General features: G+C 42.1%; 1 protein-coding gene across 1 annotated transcript; it reads left to right on the top strand.

Moving 5' to 3' along the window:
- The first annotated feature begins 13,650 nt into the window (after nt 1-13,650).
- LOC120716546 lies at nt 13,651-14,780 on the top strand. Its single transcript, XM_040004068.1, has 2 exons — nt 13,651-14,246; nt 14,336-14,780. Exons 1-2 carry the CDS (start codon nt 13,704-13,706, stop codon nt 14,744-14,746), a joined length of 954 nt encoding a protein of 317 aa, XP_039860002.1. The 5' UTR covers nt 13,651-13,703; the 3' UTR covers nt 14,747-14,780.
- The last annotated feature ends 600 nt before the right edge of the window (nt 14,781-15,380 follow it).

Here is a 15,380-nt window from a genome sequence, read left to right on the forward strand (position 1 = left end):
CGCAGATCCACTGAGCGCTCAAAAAAGACAGTATCGTCAGAAGGAAAGTTGATAAAATAAATTAAATTTTTTATATAGAATGTGTGTATATATATATATATGTATGTGTATATATATATATATATATATATATATGTGTGTATATATATATGTGTATATATATATATATGTGTGTATTATATGTATGTATATATGTGTGTGTGTGTATATGTATATATATGTGTGTATGTATGTATGTATGATATAAAACACGGGAAGCTGTGTAGAAGTACTAAGAGTTGACGGAAGAACTCAAGAAGAAGTGGAAGGTGAGGCACTTGGTGCAATGACCCGCAAAAAGCCAAAGCAAATATATTTGCTTTTAATGAAACAAGGTAGAAATATATTTCTACCTTGTTCCATCTTGGAAACAACAATCTGATTTCTGAAGTTAGGTGTTCTGCAAATCAGCAAAACAAAACAGCTGACTGAAGGCTCTCCAAGATTTGTGTTGGGATCAGAATGGACTCACTTGTCTTTGTCAATGGCAATGTTTTCAGTAAACCCAAATTAATTTCCCAGTAGTTGCTCACAGTTGTATTACTCTAAAAGCAAATGAGGTTGACTACATGAGGAAAAGAAGTTGAATTAGTGAGAGAAATGTTTGGAAGCTGCAGCCATCACTTACAAAAATCAAAAGAGCAGCTCCCATGCTGCCTGCTGCACTTTGTGGGAACTTGAAGCCTGAAGCTTTCCAAAGGCAGAGATCAACTGCACCTAATCAACACATTGCTCCTTAAGACTGCTAACTCTGTGCCAAAATAAATAATTCCACTGAGTAATTTAAGGGGATTGCTTCTTTTCTTTTCTTATGTGTGCTGTATTATTTTTATTTATTTGTTTATTTTTCTTTTGTCCATTTTTCATCTTCGCAGTCTCTGCCAGGCTGATTATAGCCTCCCGTAGACTCACATAAGAGCTTGGTGTGTTTGATTGAATTTAGAGAGCAATTTGCTCAGCAAGGAGAGACACAGTATAATCCAGTCCCTACAGACCGCCTGAGTAACTGTTTGTTTTCTATTAATTAGCATGTGTTTGTGTGTATGCTTGTGTGCTTTGTCTGGATACTTCGGTTTCCTCATTTGCATGTGTGTGCTTGCTTTTGGTACTACTTTACAAAGGTATGTGTGTGTGTGCATATCATTTGTCTGTGTTGATATTCTAAACCGCTTCACCCTGCTTCACATCCCAACCCATCAGGTTAGATGATTTTCTGCTTTAATTTGGGACTTTCAAAGAAGTCACCAGATGTCTGAGTGCACTCTGTTGCAGATGGGCTGGTTGCCCTTGTACTGTACTTCATTAATACTCTTGTCGCACACGAGCAATGTATATTAAACTGAAGGAACTTTGCTATGTTGTCATTGCATATTAATTTAATAATTGTTATAGTTATAATAAGAATTCTTATTCTTATTCTAATTATTATTATAAAATAATTACATTTCCACTTCCGTACCATTGATTGATTAATACTGAATTCTCTCGCAGTTGCTCTATTCCCATGTTGTTGCAGTTATTAATGACTAACCTCGTTATGGATGGATTATCTCAGTTGTCCTCCTGACTGAAGTTTGGTCCTTTTACAGCATACTGCCATGCGACTGCATTTGTTGACTTTTATCGAGTGGAAAAAAGTTAGCATTCATCCTTAAGCTTCACTGTGTTTATGTTATGCTAATATAGCTGTGTCACTAGCGATCACGTAGAATATCGTTATATACCAGCTAGTCCAACTTCAGTAACACTACAAAAGTTACTGCTGTTTAGTTTTCTGTCTTTATTTATGTTGGAAGTGTCATGGTTTGCGGTAGGTGGCTGGAATTCCATGAGGCTCCTGAACCTACCTGGGATCCACCCCTGGGCAGGGCCACCTCCTTCAGCTCCTGCACACCTGGAGCCAATTGCAGGCAATCAAGCCAGAGTGATTTAAGCCTCATGCTGATGTTCATTCCCCGCCAGAACCCATGTTGGTAATCTGCCCTCATGTTTCAAGTTCTCTATGTGATTTACCTTGTTACCAAAATGTTCTTGTGCTGCAGTTTCTGGATTCCTCGTTCACAACAAAGGACCTACACCCATGTGTGTGTTTCTCCCTAAGATGGCAAACTGAAAAACACTCCACTCCCCCACCCGCCCTCCCCTCCCTCCGATTCCCAACCTAATATACATATGAAATGACTAGCCAATTTAGCTTCCACTTCCACCATTTGACTGCTCCACCATTTGACTGCTCCACCATTTGACTGCTCTCCAGGTTTTATAGGTAGAAAGGTAGAAGCCTGGGGTTGCTAGTGTTAAGATGGGCTATTGAGCTCATAGTGATTGATGAGTTGAGTGACTTTGCTTAGAGAAGTCACTGATTACATTATGTTGACTGCTGTAATGGGATGATCCATGTCTGAGGCAAATTATGGTGATAATTGTAGTTTACTGATTTGAGAAAACCTGCACATGACACTTGTCTTGCTAGTGCTGAATGCTTATTACTCTTATGATATAATTGTTTATAGTGTGAAGTTTGATTTCATTTCCAGATCTTGTTTTCCAGGCCATGATGGTGTGTATGCAGGCTCCTGCGGAGCCAGTCTTTAAGCAAATTTTATATGCAAAACACACTACATTTTTATTGCGGATTATAGGTCCAGGGTGGTGCTGCTCCAGGGGGGAGATGCCCTGATGTTACCTGGGATATGATCTAGCTAATCTTTTTCTTTAAGACAGGAATCTGATTTTGATGAGTTGATCATGGGAGTGTCCATGTGTCAAGGGGGGATCCAGGATTAATGAACAATGAATTAACATAAAATTTTGGAATTAACATTAAATTTTGTTTTATATGAGTTTTGCAGCGATTTGTGTGATTAACAGTTCATTCAACGGGTATTAAACCTATGCAAGTGATGCATCCATGTTCAGATGAGGCTTTGATGGCCTATAATGAAGTTCACTGAAACTAGAATGTGTTTGATGATTGTTGACATGCTCTCCAAATAGAAGTTTTTTCTCCTAGCAAGGAATACAGGTGCAGCAGTAATCTCCTGAGAAATCTTCCGAGGCCCAGTGAAGAAGCGGAGAACCATTCCAGGCACAGCTGACAGCACAGGCAGTGGTGAGGTCAAAGGTCAAGCTGGTTGGGGCCCATCATGAGATCAGACTTTGGCGCCACAGCAAGGACCATGAAACTGCGTTGGAATGAGAGCTGTGCCAAGGGGGATTTCCAGAGGCCAACAGAGGAGATTGTGGACAACGACGGGCACCTGAAGGATGGGGGGAGCGTGCCAAGCTCCATCGACAGCGCAGAGGGAGTCTAAGGATGACATCATGATTCTGTGAAAGCACAGGAACCAGAGCTATGGTGGTGATGACAGCAGTTTCCTGTGAACATCACCTAATGCTGTGTCACTATACTGTGCATCCCTGGCACACTGAAGACTGTGGGATCTAACAGCAGTAAGATACTGGACCCAGCACCCTTTTCCACAAAGGGTTTTTCTGCAGAGGATGGACAGTTAGAAGAGTCATAAGTATTCCTACTGCAGGCTGAAGGCCTGAAGTGAGGTGATGGGGGTTGAAGAGGCCAAGTCAAGTGCTTCTGACCATTTCAACTGCCTGCAAAATAGCAGAGAGACCCTCCTGGTACATCAGAGCCACTGCAAAAAGGTTGAGGTCCCAGGAAGCCCTGGCACCCCCAGACAGCACAATAGAGAAATCTCACCACTTGGTTGTTTCAGTGGTGAGGGGGGTGCTGATTGAGCCCCCGTAGGGTAAGCTCGCACTTCAGCCTCCCGCCTCTGATCCACTCTAGGGCAACCAAGTGCGAGGCGTGCGGACCTGTGTGCGACCAGGCCCTCTTGGTTACCTGACTAAGACGCTCACCCTTACAGGACCCCAGCTGACGCAAACAACAGCTGAACCAGGAGAAAGGCAGAAAAGATGGACACACGACAACTCTCACCTAAGAGCACATGATGCAAGACCACATCCATCCGTGATGAACAATATGGAGTGCCAGGACTGCCATATGAATTAATTAAATACACCATTAAATATTAATTAAATGTGGCAATAATAATTAAAATTGGAATTAATTAATTAAATAAATAGTTAGACACATGTAATTAATTAATTATGACATATTTGAGTAATTAATATTTCACATTTTAATAATTATTGACACATTTAATTAATTGATTATTGACACATTTATTTATTATGTATTTCACATTTTAATTAATTATTGACACATTTAATTACATTATTTTATGGTGTATTTAATTAATTCATTATGGCAGTCCTTGCATTCCATAGCACAATGCCTCGGTACCGTTTATATTCACGACAGAACAAAAGCAGAATCGGCAAATACAGACTATGTTGTTCCCATCTACCCCCCGCACGGCAACATACCCCACCTATATGTGTTCCTGGACCAACTCCCAGGGAAGACACTACTCTATGATACTAGCCAGAGAAAGGGGACTTTGTGTCCTCTTCAACAACACATGCTGCTTTACATAAGAAGACGCACATTCATCAAACATGACTGACCGCCCTGAGTGCTTTGAGACAGATCCACGCAGGCCCAAATCAGGACTATGTAAGTGATCAAGTGACTGGTTTTCTTGGTTCTACACTGGCTCCTGGTTACAGGTGCTTAAAAGACTACTCATCGGAGTTGGGTATTTTTACTTTTATTTGTGTCTTTGTAACGTGTATATTGCCATGTCTAAAACTCTGATTAACTACATAATATTTTTCTACTGTTGCTGCATACATACGCATGACAAGTGATGATGATAATGACCCCGACCTGTTGGAACATGAAGACTTTGTGTGATTAATGACGATGTGACAGAAAATGTACAACAAGATGTTACAAACTGGTATCTCACTTAAAGTTTTACTGCACAACAGGGAATGTCAATGGAAAATTGTACTTATTAGTCGTATAAATAAATATTGTCAAATAATCGAGATCTCAATTTCAGTGAAAATAATCGTGTGATCTCATTTTTGCCATAATCGAGCAGCCCCTACCTTGTTTTATTGTTTTAACGTAGCTATGTCTGTTTTAGTTTAGTGCCTTCTTTACATATAGATGAACTGTTAGATTTTCCAGACCAGCAGGTTAAGGGAAGTCGTTTTATGGGTCACACTCTGACCCCCCCGCCACACACACACCACACCTCCACATTCCAATGTAGGGAACAAACGCTCACTGAAGTATAAATAAAGACCGGGGCAGTTTCTCAGCGCGAGTCTCAGTACTGGAGACTGCCCTTGCTAGTGTAACCACTACGTCTACTCACCAAAGATGGTGAAGCAATATGGATAACAACAGAGGACAATTTATTTAGTGTCTGATGGCAATTTACCATCGGTGTCCAGCACTTTAAAGGATTGGATGGACTGGAGCACATCTGTCCTTAACATACCCTCTTAAACATCCGCTTGACACTGATACATCAAAGAACTTAACAGACTCTAAGTGCAAATGTTTCAACCTGAACAACTTAAAACTTCTCTGGGACTACAATGTAAATAAAGACAAGAAGAGAAAAATATTTCCATCAATAGTCATTCTCTCAACCGAGACAAATGATTTGTAAAGAGTCCTTTTCTCAGTCCTGGGTTGTAACACCACAACCTCCTCAGTCCGTAATCAGAGAGTGTCTATTTGACAATAACCAAAATGTCTTTGGATAGTCTTTGTGAATGCAAAAAGAAAAAAAAAAACAATGATGTTAGCTGGCCAGCAAAATAAAGAGACTGTATGGCACTGAGTGCGGGCGTTGTGTGTGGGTACTTCGGTCCATAATCAAGGTCCGGATGGATGAATGGATGGCAGCCGCTTGTCCTTTAATGGCACCAGCGAGACAGCACAGCAGTAGGCAGCACCCGTAGGCAGCACCGCAGCGAGGCGTCTGGCAGGACGAACAATAGTCTTTTTAAGGCTACTGCAGAAGGAGTATTCCCCGCTACGCTCACCCAAGCTTGCTCTCTGGCACAGCTACAAGCCACGTGAGCTCATGCGCCCTCTCCGCTAGGGATGTACTACCACAGTCGACTGTCGCGTAAGCAGCCGCAAACCAATAGCAATAAAAAAACAAAAAAACAACTCAAAATCATTGAAGAACCTTTTATAACACCCATATAGATATATACATATATACTGAAGATCACAAATATCAGGTAAACCAATTAACACTGGGTTACATCCACCCCTGCTTAAAGTGTGACGTCCCCGTCACTATAACCTGACAGAGATTGCCACTCACCCCAGCAATCTGTTGTTGTAATGACAGGAAAAAGTTATGAGCAATGCAAGTGTCATCGGCGCTTGAAACTGTGATGCTTACAATCGACTTTGTAGCCAACCTGATAGTCACTGAGGTAAGCCGGTGGCACTCCCCTCCTTTGTGGCCTCACCACTGTTGGGGCTGGGCTGAGCACCTCCAGTTGCGTCCTGTTTTGTACAGTTATAAGCATGTACAAGGGGGCGAACATACTTCCTCCACTTCTTTTTTTTTTTTTTTTTTTTTTTTTTCCTTTTCCTCCAGTGCTCTCTGGTAACAAGCATCCAGCGCTGTGGGAGGGTGCCAGAAGGCCTGCCGTTCCGTCAACTACCTCCTGCCGCAACGTCTGGAGTCGGCGCAAGTAATCAGATGCCTTTTCTCCACTATTCTGATGAGTCTCTAGGTACTGGATATACAGCTCTTCACCTCCAGTGACATTGCCATAAGCCTTGTCAAGCTCATCGAGGTAGTCTTTTGGTGGTGCTTGAGACCCATATAGAAAGGCCACATTCAAAAGCAGGCTAGCCAAGCTATCGAGGAAAACACGGCGCTGCTGCCCTTCGGAAAGGGTAGAGTCATTTGTACCTGTTTAGCTCTAAGTCGCCCTACCTTCTTAGGGGTTTTGGAGAATTTCCTGAAAATGAGAGGAGCTCAAAAGCAGAGGGAGTATGCATGGCGAGTAATGTTTTACAATGTGCTCCACGCTAACTCTCTGAACTCCCGCTGGCACAGGATCAACAAGCAGGGAGTCCGCATCAAGTGCCTGTTTAGCCTTGGCACATGGCCATCTCACAGGCGGCAGTTGACCCTGGGACCGGGTGTGGACTGGTTTTAACTCCCAAGGCAGGAGTTGAGGTAGCTAACCCCTATATGTATCATTTTTCCCACACATGTGGCTCACTGCAGCCTGATTTAAAGTCATGGGGCTCACATTATATGCTAAGCCAGTTCGTTTACTGTTCTCTGAAACTAGCAGTCACAATCATCAATTGCTCGAGCAAGTGGGACCACATCATGCCCAGGTGAAAACTGTCAGGTCCCTGAGGACAGTACTCATCTATCTGAATAACCTCCCAACACTCCCCATCTGCTGAATGTTCTCCATCTAAGAGCATTGGGGTAATGCACCTCCTGAACTGACACGAAATAGTGTCAGGGGACTATCTATTTGTTGAATTTTGACAACGAGATCCAGCAAGCAAATGCTCTTTGCACCTCTTGTAGTTTAATCTCGGCTTTAGCGCCTTTTAACAAAACAGTGTACTCTGGATCAAAACCATACCTGTCACAAAACTCCATAGTCTCTCTCTGCAAAGCAGTAGCTGAATTCACAGATGTCTGTGCATGTGCTTTCAGGATATAGTTAGTGATGGCACTCCAGTCCCTGTTCGGGCGCCAATTTTCCTCCTACTTTTAGTTGTAACCAATACGTCTACTCACCAAAGAATGAGTGAAGCAATATGGATAACAACAGAGGACAATTATTTGGTCTGATGGCAATTTACCATCGGTGTCCAGCACTTTAAGGATTGGATGGACTGGAGCACATCTGTCCTTAACATACCCTCTTAAACATCAGCTTGACACTGAACATCAAAGGAAACTTCCAAGACTCTAAGTGCAAAATGTTTCAACCTGAACAACTTACAAACTTCTCTGGGTTACAATGTAAATAAGACAAGAGAAGAAAATATTTCCACTACTAGTCACTTTTCTAGTCACTTCTCCAGGAGACAAATGAATATATTATGTAAAGAGTCCTTTTTCTCGTCTGGGGTTGTTAACACCCCAACCTCCTCAGTCCGTAATCAGAGGTGTCTATTTGACAATAACCAAAATGTCTTGGATAGTCTTTGTGAATGCAAAGGAAAAAAAAAAAACAATGATGTTAGCTGGCCAGCAAAATAAAGAGACTGTATGGCACTGAGTGCGGGCGTGTGTGTGAGTACTTCGGTCCAAATAATCAAGGTCCGGATGGATGAATGGATGGCAGCTGCTTGTCCTTTAATGGCACCAGCGAGACAGTATCAGCGTAAGGCAGCACAGCAGTAAGGCAGCACAGCAGCGAGGCGTCTGGCAGGTGAGAACGAACAATAGTCTTTTTTAAGGCTACTGGCAGAAGGAGATATTCCCCGCTAGCTCACCCAAGCTTGCTCTCTGGCACAGCTAAGCCACGTGAGCTCATAACCCCACAGTGACATACGAACTTGGCTACCAACGTCCCGCTTAGCATGGCAGCTAATTGTCGAGCTTGCTAGCTTAGCCTCGATTACGATTAGCACCTTAATAACCCTTACTACACATCACATCATAGCACAAACACATGATAACACATGGAATAGTATAATTACAACGAAAAGATTTTTACCTGGCAGGAGAACGAACAACTAGTCTTTTTTAGGCTACTGCAGAAGGAGATATTCCCCGCTAGCTCACCCAAGCTTGCTCTCTGGCACAGCTACAGCCACGTGAGCTCATAGCCCCTCCCGCTAGGATGTACTACCACAGTCGACTGTCGCGTAAAGCCAGCCGCAAACCCATAGCAATAAAAAAAAAACAACTCAAAATCATTGACAGAACTTTTATAACACCCCCAATATAGCAATATACCTAATACTGAATATCACACAATATCAGATAACCAAATTAACAGGGTTACAAAAAAAAAAAACAAAAAAAAACAAAAAAAAAAAAAACACTGGGTTACACTAGCAAGAAGTTCTGTGTGTTTCTCTTTCTCTGAGTCTTTACTGAAGAAGTGTTTTAGAAATATATTCTTAACACAATCTAATCTGTGTGATTCTGTGTCTGTCTTCGAATCCCTCTGTAGTCTTCTGGACACTAGTACCGTCAATCTGAAGAAACATTCTGTCACATCAGCATGTGCTAGGTTTGTAGGGTCACCCATCATAACCCTCATTTGTGTTGTTGGCTCATTAAATCTCATTATGAGCCGGGTATAACTGAGACCACATGTGAAACAAGCTGGCAATGTTTCTGTCACTGACACAGGAGATTTGCTTTGTTTTCAGACTAGACACCTTAAAGATCAGGACTGCTGGACTGGAATGATAATAATTACACCTCTTTGGCCTAAAACTACATTTTTATATACCGTGTGTGATGCAAATTATGTTCTTGAAAAGAAATGAAGAGACAAGTTGTCAGTGTTGTTCTTTTTGCTGTGGCTGTTTGACTCTTGTCACACTCAGTCCATCCGCAGATGTTTTCATACACCCGGTCCTCGACCCACATACGAACCTCACCTTATCTAATTAGCCTCCGTGTTCTAGACCAAGCAGCCAAATCCACCAGAATAAAACTGAAGCTAATGCTGAATATGTTAAGTAAGTAGACAAATCATAGGGCTCTTCGATATACGATATATATTGGATGACAATATAAAAACATCTATTGTTTCTTTTAAGCTATCGTTTGTTTTGTAGTGTTGCAAAATAAACTGTTTACGTCAATATTTTTTATGGTTTTGATGCTCACTGTAGTGGCTTATAATTTTAAAGTTTTCTCTTTCTCCTATATTTAATATAACCAAATTTGGACGGACAAGCGCTTGTTTTTATGCGTTTGCATTAGCAGCAACGACGGTTAAACCATCGCGTGCTGCTTGTTTATTTTCCATATAAACCTTTCATAATAAAGCTCAAGATCCTGTTGAGACTTTTCAAAATAACTGAATCACGTGAAAGAGTATGCAGAGTATTTTGGATAACGGCGGCCGTTTACAACTTCTGTCTAAAAATGTTATAGTTTCATGCATCGGTTAAAACACTCGACCCCAGGTATACGACGCCCAGCTAGAAACACTTCACACCAAGTTGGCTCCTGAGATTCACAGAATTTACAGAAAATGTTAATTTTTGTGATTTATATCGTTTCGGGACGATAGTTCTTATATTGGTATATGAGGATTTTGGTCATATCGCACAGCCCTACAAATGCTATGTATGCAGACTTTGCAGGCAATCTTTTGCCTCTGTCTGCCTTTCTGTCACTGCACGCCACCAGTCGTTAGCGTCAAAAACCTTGGTATGCCAAGTTGCATACCAAGCCAAGTTGCATTTTAGCCATATGATAAACAAGACATATCAGAAACTAGTATACTAATCAGAGCTACAGTAGACTGTTACCTTCAAAATATAAACTTTTTGAAAAAGGCCGAATTCAATTTTCAGTTCAATTAATGTTTATTTATATAGCACCAAATTACAATAACAATCACAGAGTAAAAAACTTAAAAAATTAGAGAGAAAACACTAGAATCAGAAAAAACACCCCTATAAGCAAGAACTTGGCGACCAGTGCTGTATTCTGCTCCTACCATTATGTGTATACTTCTTCCTAACTCTTAAAGTTGGTTGGACAGTAGCTTGAGGAGGCGGACGCACTTTTTCTCCTCTCCCTTATCTTCCCTGCTAGTTCTTATGTCCTTGTCTAGTCTCGTGTCTTTTTTAATATAATAATAATAATACATTTATTTATAGGCGCCTTTCAGACCTCAAGGTCACCTTACAGTAACACGCAAACATACCATAAAAAACATAAGAAAAATGTTGTATAGCAACAATGGTAGATAAATTTAGACAGTCAATAAAAGTATAAGCAAATATAAAAACATGAGCAAGGTAAAATGGCCTACGAGAGATTGTAGGTGTATTGCAATCCTAAACAGTGGGTTTTGAGTGTGATTTAAAGTGGTGTGAGACAGTGTGTGTGGTGCTTTAGAGCAAGTTGGAAGTGCATTCCAAAGTCTTGGGGCACACAACTAAAGGCTTTGAGTCCAATGGAAGTCAGGCGAGGTGGAACTGACAGAAGGGAAGCTGAAGAAGGCGGGTGTATGAAGGGTCGAGTATGTTGGAGAAGATCGGATAGTATGGAGGAGCCAAGGTATGAAGCGCTTTGAAAGTGAGAAGCAGGATCTTGAATTGACACGGAGGTGAATTGGGAGCCAATGAGCTGTTAAGAACAGTGTTTATTGTTCAGTGGATCTAGTTCTGGAAATAATACGAGCAGCTGTATTTTGAACAACTGCAGTTTATGGAGGGATTTATGAGGTAAACCATAGAGAAGAGAGAATTACAGTAATCAGACGAGATGTGACAAGAGCATTGACAAGTATGGCGGTACTGTGTGGAGTGAGTGAGGGACGAAGACGGTTAATATTACGGAGATGAAAGTAGGAAGACAGAAGTGATATTATTTATATGGCTTGAAGGACAAGTGCTATCGAGGTGATGACACCAAGCTCTTACACCTGAGGGGAGGTTGTGACAACCGAGTTATCAATGGATAACAAAGACTGGTTGGAACTGTAGTCACGTTTTGATCTAGTGCCTCTTAAAATGAATTCTGTTTTATTGCCATTAAGTTTAAGAAAGTTGTGAGAGAAACCAGACCTTGATTTCACTTAAACAGTCAGAAATGGATGTGGGTGGGGAGAGTAGCTGTGGGTTTGGGATAGGTAGAGCTGGGTGTCATCTGCGTAGCAGTGAAACTGGATGTTATGCTTCCTAAAAATATTACCTAGGGGTAGGAGATAGATGATAAAAAGTAAGGACCCAGGACAGAGTCACCCTTTCTCACTCACTATGTATTTAACAGACCTCTCTGCATTGAATCATATCTGTTATATACCTCTGTCTCTCTTCCACAGCATGTCTTTTATCCTGTCTTCCTTCTCTCACCCCAACCGGTCGCAGCAGATGGCCCCGCCCCCTCCCTAGCCTGGTTCTGCCGGAGGTTTCTCCTGTTAAAAGGGAGTTTTTCCTTCCCCCTTCGCCAAAGTGCTTGCTCATAGGGGGTCATATGTTGTTGGGTTTTTCTCTTGATCTCTTATATAATAAAATTGAATTCAATTGAATCCCGCTGCAAGCAAAAGATCATTGGTGATTTTTACTAGGGCTGTTTCTGCTACTGTGACATGAACGGAAGCCGGACTGAAACTGTTCGTACAAGTTATTTCCAATGAGATGCTGATGAACCTGTTGCAGCCACTATTTTTTTCAAGAATTTTGCTAGGACAGGGAGATTTGAAATTGGCCTGAAATTATTTAGATTTGTCGGGATCGGAACCATTCTTTTTCAGTTTGGAGTTATTATTGCAGTTTTTTAAGGGAAGAGGAACAGCACAGATATAAGAGAGGAGCTGCGTTTGACCTGTGTCTGACCACCGTCTGACCACAGTCAATGTGTATTGCTAATGTTTGTTTTCTTTAAGAATGCATGTAGAAGATTCAGCAGAAGCGGACAAGTGACATGAGAAAAACAAATAAGGGATGCAGTGTTTATGGAATAGTTTAACACTTAAACCCCCGCGAGCCATCATTTTAGGGATTCCTACCTATAAAACCTGGAGAGCAGTCAAATGGTGGAGCAGTCAAATGGTGGAAGTGGAAGCTAAATTGGCTAGTCATTCATATGACTGACTCATATTAGGTTGTTAAGTAGGAATTCTGGAGGGAGGGGAGGGCGGGTGGGGGAGTGGAGTGTTTCAGTTTGCCATCTTAGGGAGAAATCAACACACATGGGTGTAGGTCCTTTGTTGCTGACATTTATTGATAAAAACAGTACAAAAAACCAACCATTTGTACACATATTTACAAATAATAATAAAAAGTGAGTGAGTACAAACAATTCAACATTTTCAGCAATCACTCACAATCCTGGCACTGCCATGGTACCTGTAGTCTGCATTTACCACATGTGTATCTTTTGCAGTGAACACATCGCACAGTGGCCTGATTTTTCTTGCATTTGTGTTTGACCTGACACGTGGCTCTTTTTCCAGGGCTAGGTGTGGAGGGTTGTGCCCGAAGCAACTGTTCTTTTCTTGCCTTCTTCCCAGCTACATGAGAGTGAGCCAACTCTGTTGCAAGCGCCACCAGGAAGTCCACCCGTCTTTCCTTCGTCCCGGTGCATGCTTGATACAGCACATGTGCATTCAGTGCTGCCATGTCAATCATGTTATAAAACACGGCGACTGGCCAGCGCCGTGTTCCTTTGCGGACAGTGTACTCCCGAACCATCTGGTCCATCACATCCACGCCACACTTTGTTTTGTTGTAAAGGGTGACAGTGTTTGGCTTCCTTTTGGTGGTGTTATCAGTCTGAACCACGCTGTGCATGCTGCTAAGAATATAGACGGTCTTCTTCCGTTTGGCCGCATACGCCGTCAGCGTGGCAGCAGAGGTTGAAAACACCTAAGAAATAAGATAAATTGTTATTTCCATAGCCCTTTTACACACAATGAAACACATAAACATAGAACCACAAAAGACCTGCAACATACCTCCATCTGTAAATGACTGCTGGTCAGCAAACCTGGGAAACCCACAGATAATTGGAACTATGGCACGAAACCGCTTCCAAAACATCATGCAACACCTACGCTTTGATGACAAGTCCACCCGCTGTGATCGAGCAAAGACTGACAAGTTTGCTGCAATTTCCAGTTTGTGGGGATCATTTGTCACCAACTGCATCACGTGCTACAACCCTGGTCTACATATCACCGTTGATGAACAGCTTTTTCCAACTAAGACTCGGTGCTGTTTCCTGCAGTATATTGCAAGTAAACCTGACAAGTTTGGGATCAAGTTTTGGGTGGCTTGCGACCTAAAATCCAAGTACATTTGCAATGTCTTCCCATATCTTGGCAAGGACCCCAATCGTCCCACTGGGGAGAGACTTTCTGAAAATGTAGTAATGAGGCTGATGGAACCATTCCTAGACAAGGGCAGAAATGTTACCACGGACAATTTTTTCACATCGCTGTCACTTGCACAAAAACTTCTTAGACGGAAAACCACCATCCTCGGCACAGTCAACAGGATTCGCAGGGAAATTCCTCAATCCACTAGACAGACAGATCGCAATGTATTCACCACTCAGGTATGTTGCAGGTCTTTTGTGGTTCTATGTTTATGTGTTTCATTGTGTGTAAAAGGGCTATGGAAATAACAATTTATCTTATTTCTTAGGTGTTTTCAACCTCTGCTGCCACGCTGACGGCGTATGCGGCCAAACGGAAGAAGACCGTCTATATTCTTAGCAGCATGCACAGCGTGGTTCAGACTGATAACACCACCAAAAGGAAGCCAAACACTGTCACCCTTTACAACAAAACAAAGTGTGGCGTGGATGTGATGGACCAGATGGTTCGGGAGTACACTGTCCGCAAAGGAACACGGCGCTGGCCAGTCGCCGTGTTTTATAACATGATTGACATGGCAGCACCTGAATGCACATGTGCTGTATCAAGCATGCACCGGGACGAAGGAAAGACGGGTGGACTTCCTGGTGGCGCTTGCAACAGAGTTGGCTCACTCTCATGTAGCTGGGAAGAAGGCAAGAAAAGAACAGTTGCTTCGGGCACAACCCTCCACACCTAGCCCTGGAAAAAGAGCCACGTGTCAGGTCAAACACAAATGCAAGAAAAATCAGGCCACTGTGCGATGTGTTCACTGCAAAAGATACACATGTGGTAAATGCAGACTACAGGTACCATGGCAGTGCCAGGATTGTGAGTGATTGCTGAAAATGTTGAATTGTTTGTACTCACTCACTTTTTATTATTATTTGTAAATATGTGTACAAATGGTTGGTTTTTTGTACTGTTTTTATCAATAAATGTCAGCAACAAAGGACCTACACCCATGTGTGTTGATTTCTCCCTAAGATGGCAAACTGAAACACTCCACTCCCCCACCCGCCCTCCCCTCCCTCCAGAATTCCCAACCTAATATACATATGAATGACTAGCCAATTTAGCTTCCACTTCCACCATTTGACTGCTCCACCATTTGACTGCTCCACCATTTGACTGCTCTCCAGGTTTTATAGGTAGAAAGGTAGAAGCCTGGGGATGCTAGTGTTAAGATGGGCTATTGAGCTCATAGTGATTGATGAGTTGAGTGACTTTGCTTAAGAGAAGTCACTGATTACATTAATGTTGACTGAGTACATGGGATGATCCATGTCTGAGGCAAATTATGGTGATAATTGTAGTTTACTGATTTGAGAAAA

The sequence above is a fragment of the Simochromis diagramma genome, unplaced genomic scaffold (genome assembly GCF_900408965.1).
Source record: "Simochromis diagramma unplaced genomic scaffold, fSimDia1.1 OVJJ01000691.1, whole genome shotgun sequence".
Lineage (NCBI taxonomy): Eukaryota > Metazoa > Chordata > Actinopteri > Cichliformes > Cichlidae > Simochromis > Simochromis diagramma.

Coding starts and splice junctions, on each gene's coding strand:
- LOC120716546 (XM_040004068.1), top strand. CDS start 13,704: ATGGCACGAAACCGCTTCCAAAACATCATGCAACACCTACGCTTTGAT. Junction 14,247..14,335: donor GCAATGTATTCACCACTCAG/GTATGTTGCAGG, acceptor CTTATTTCTTAG/GTGTTTTCAACCTCTGCTGC.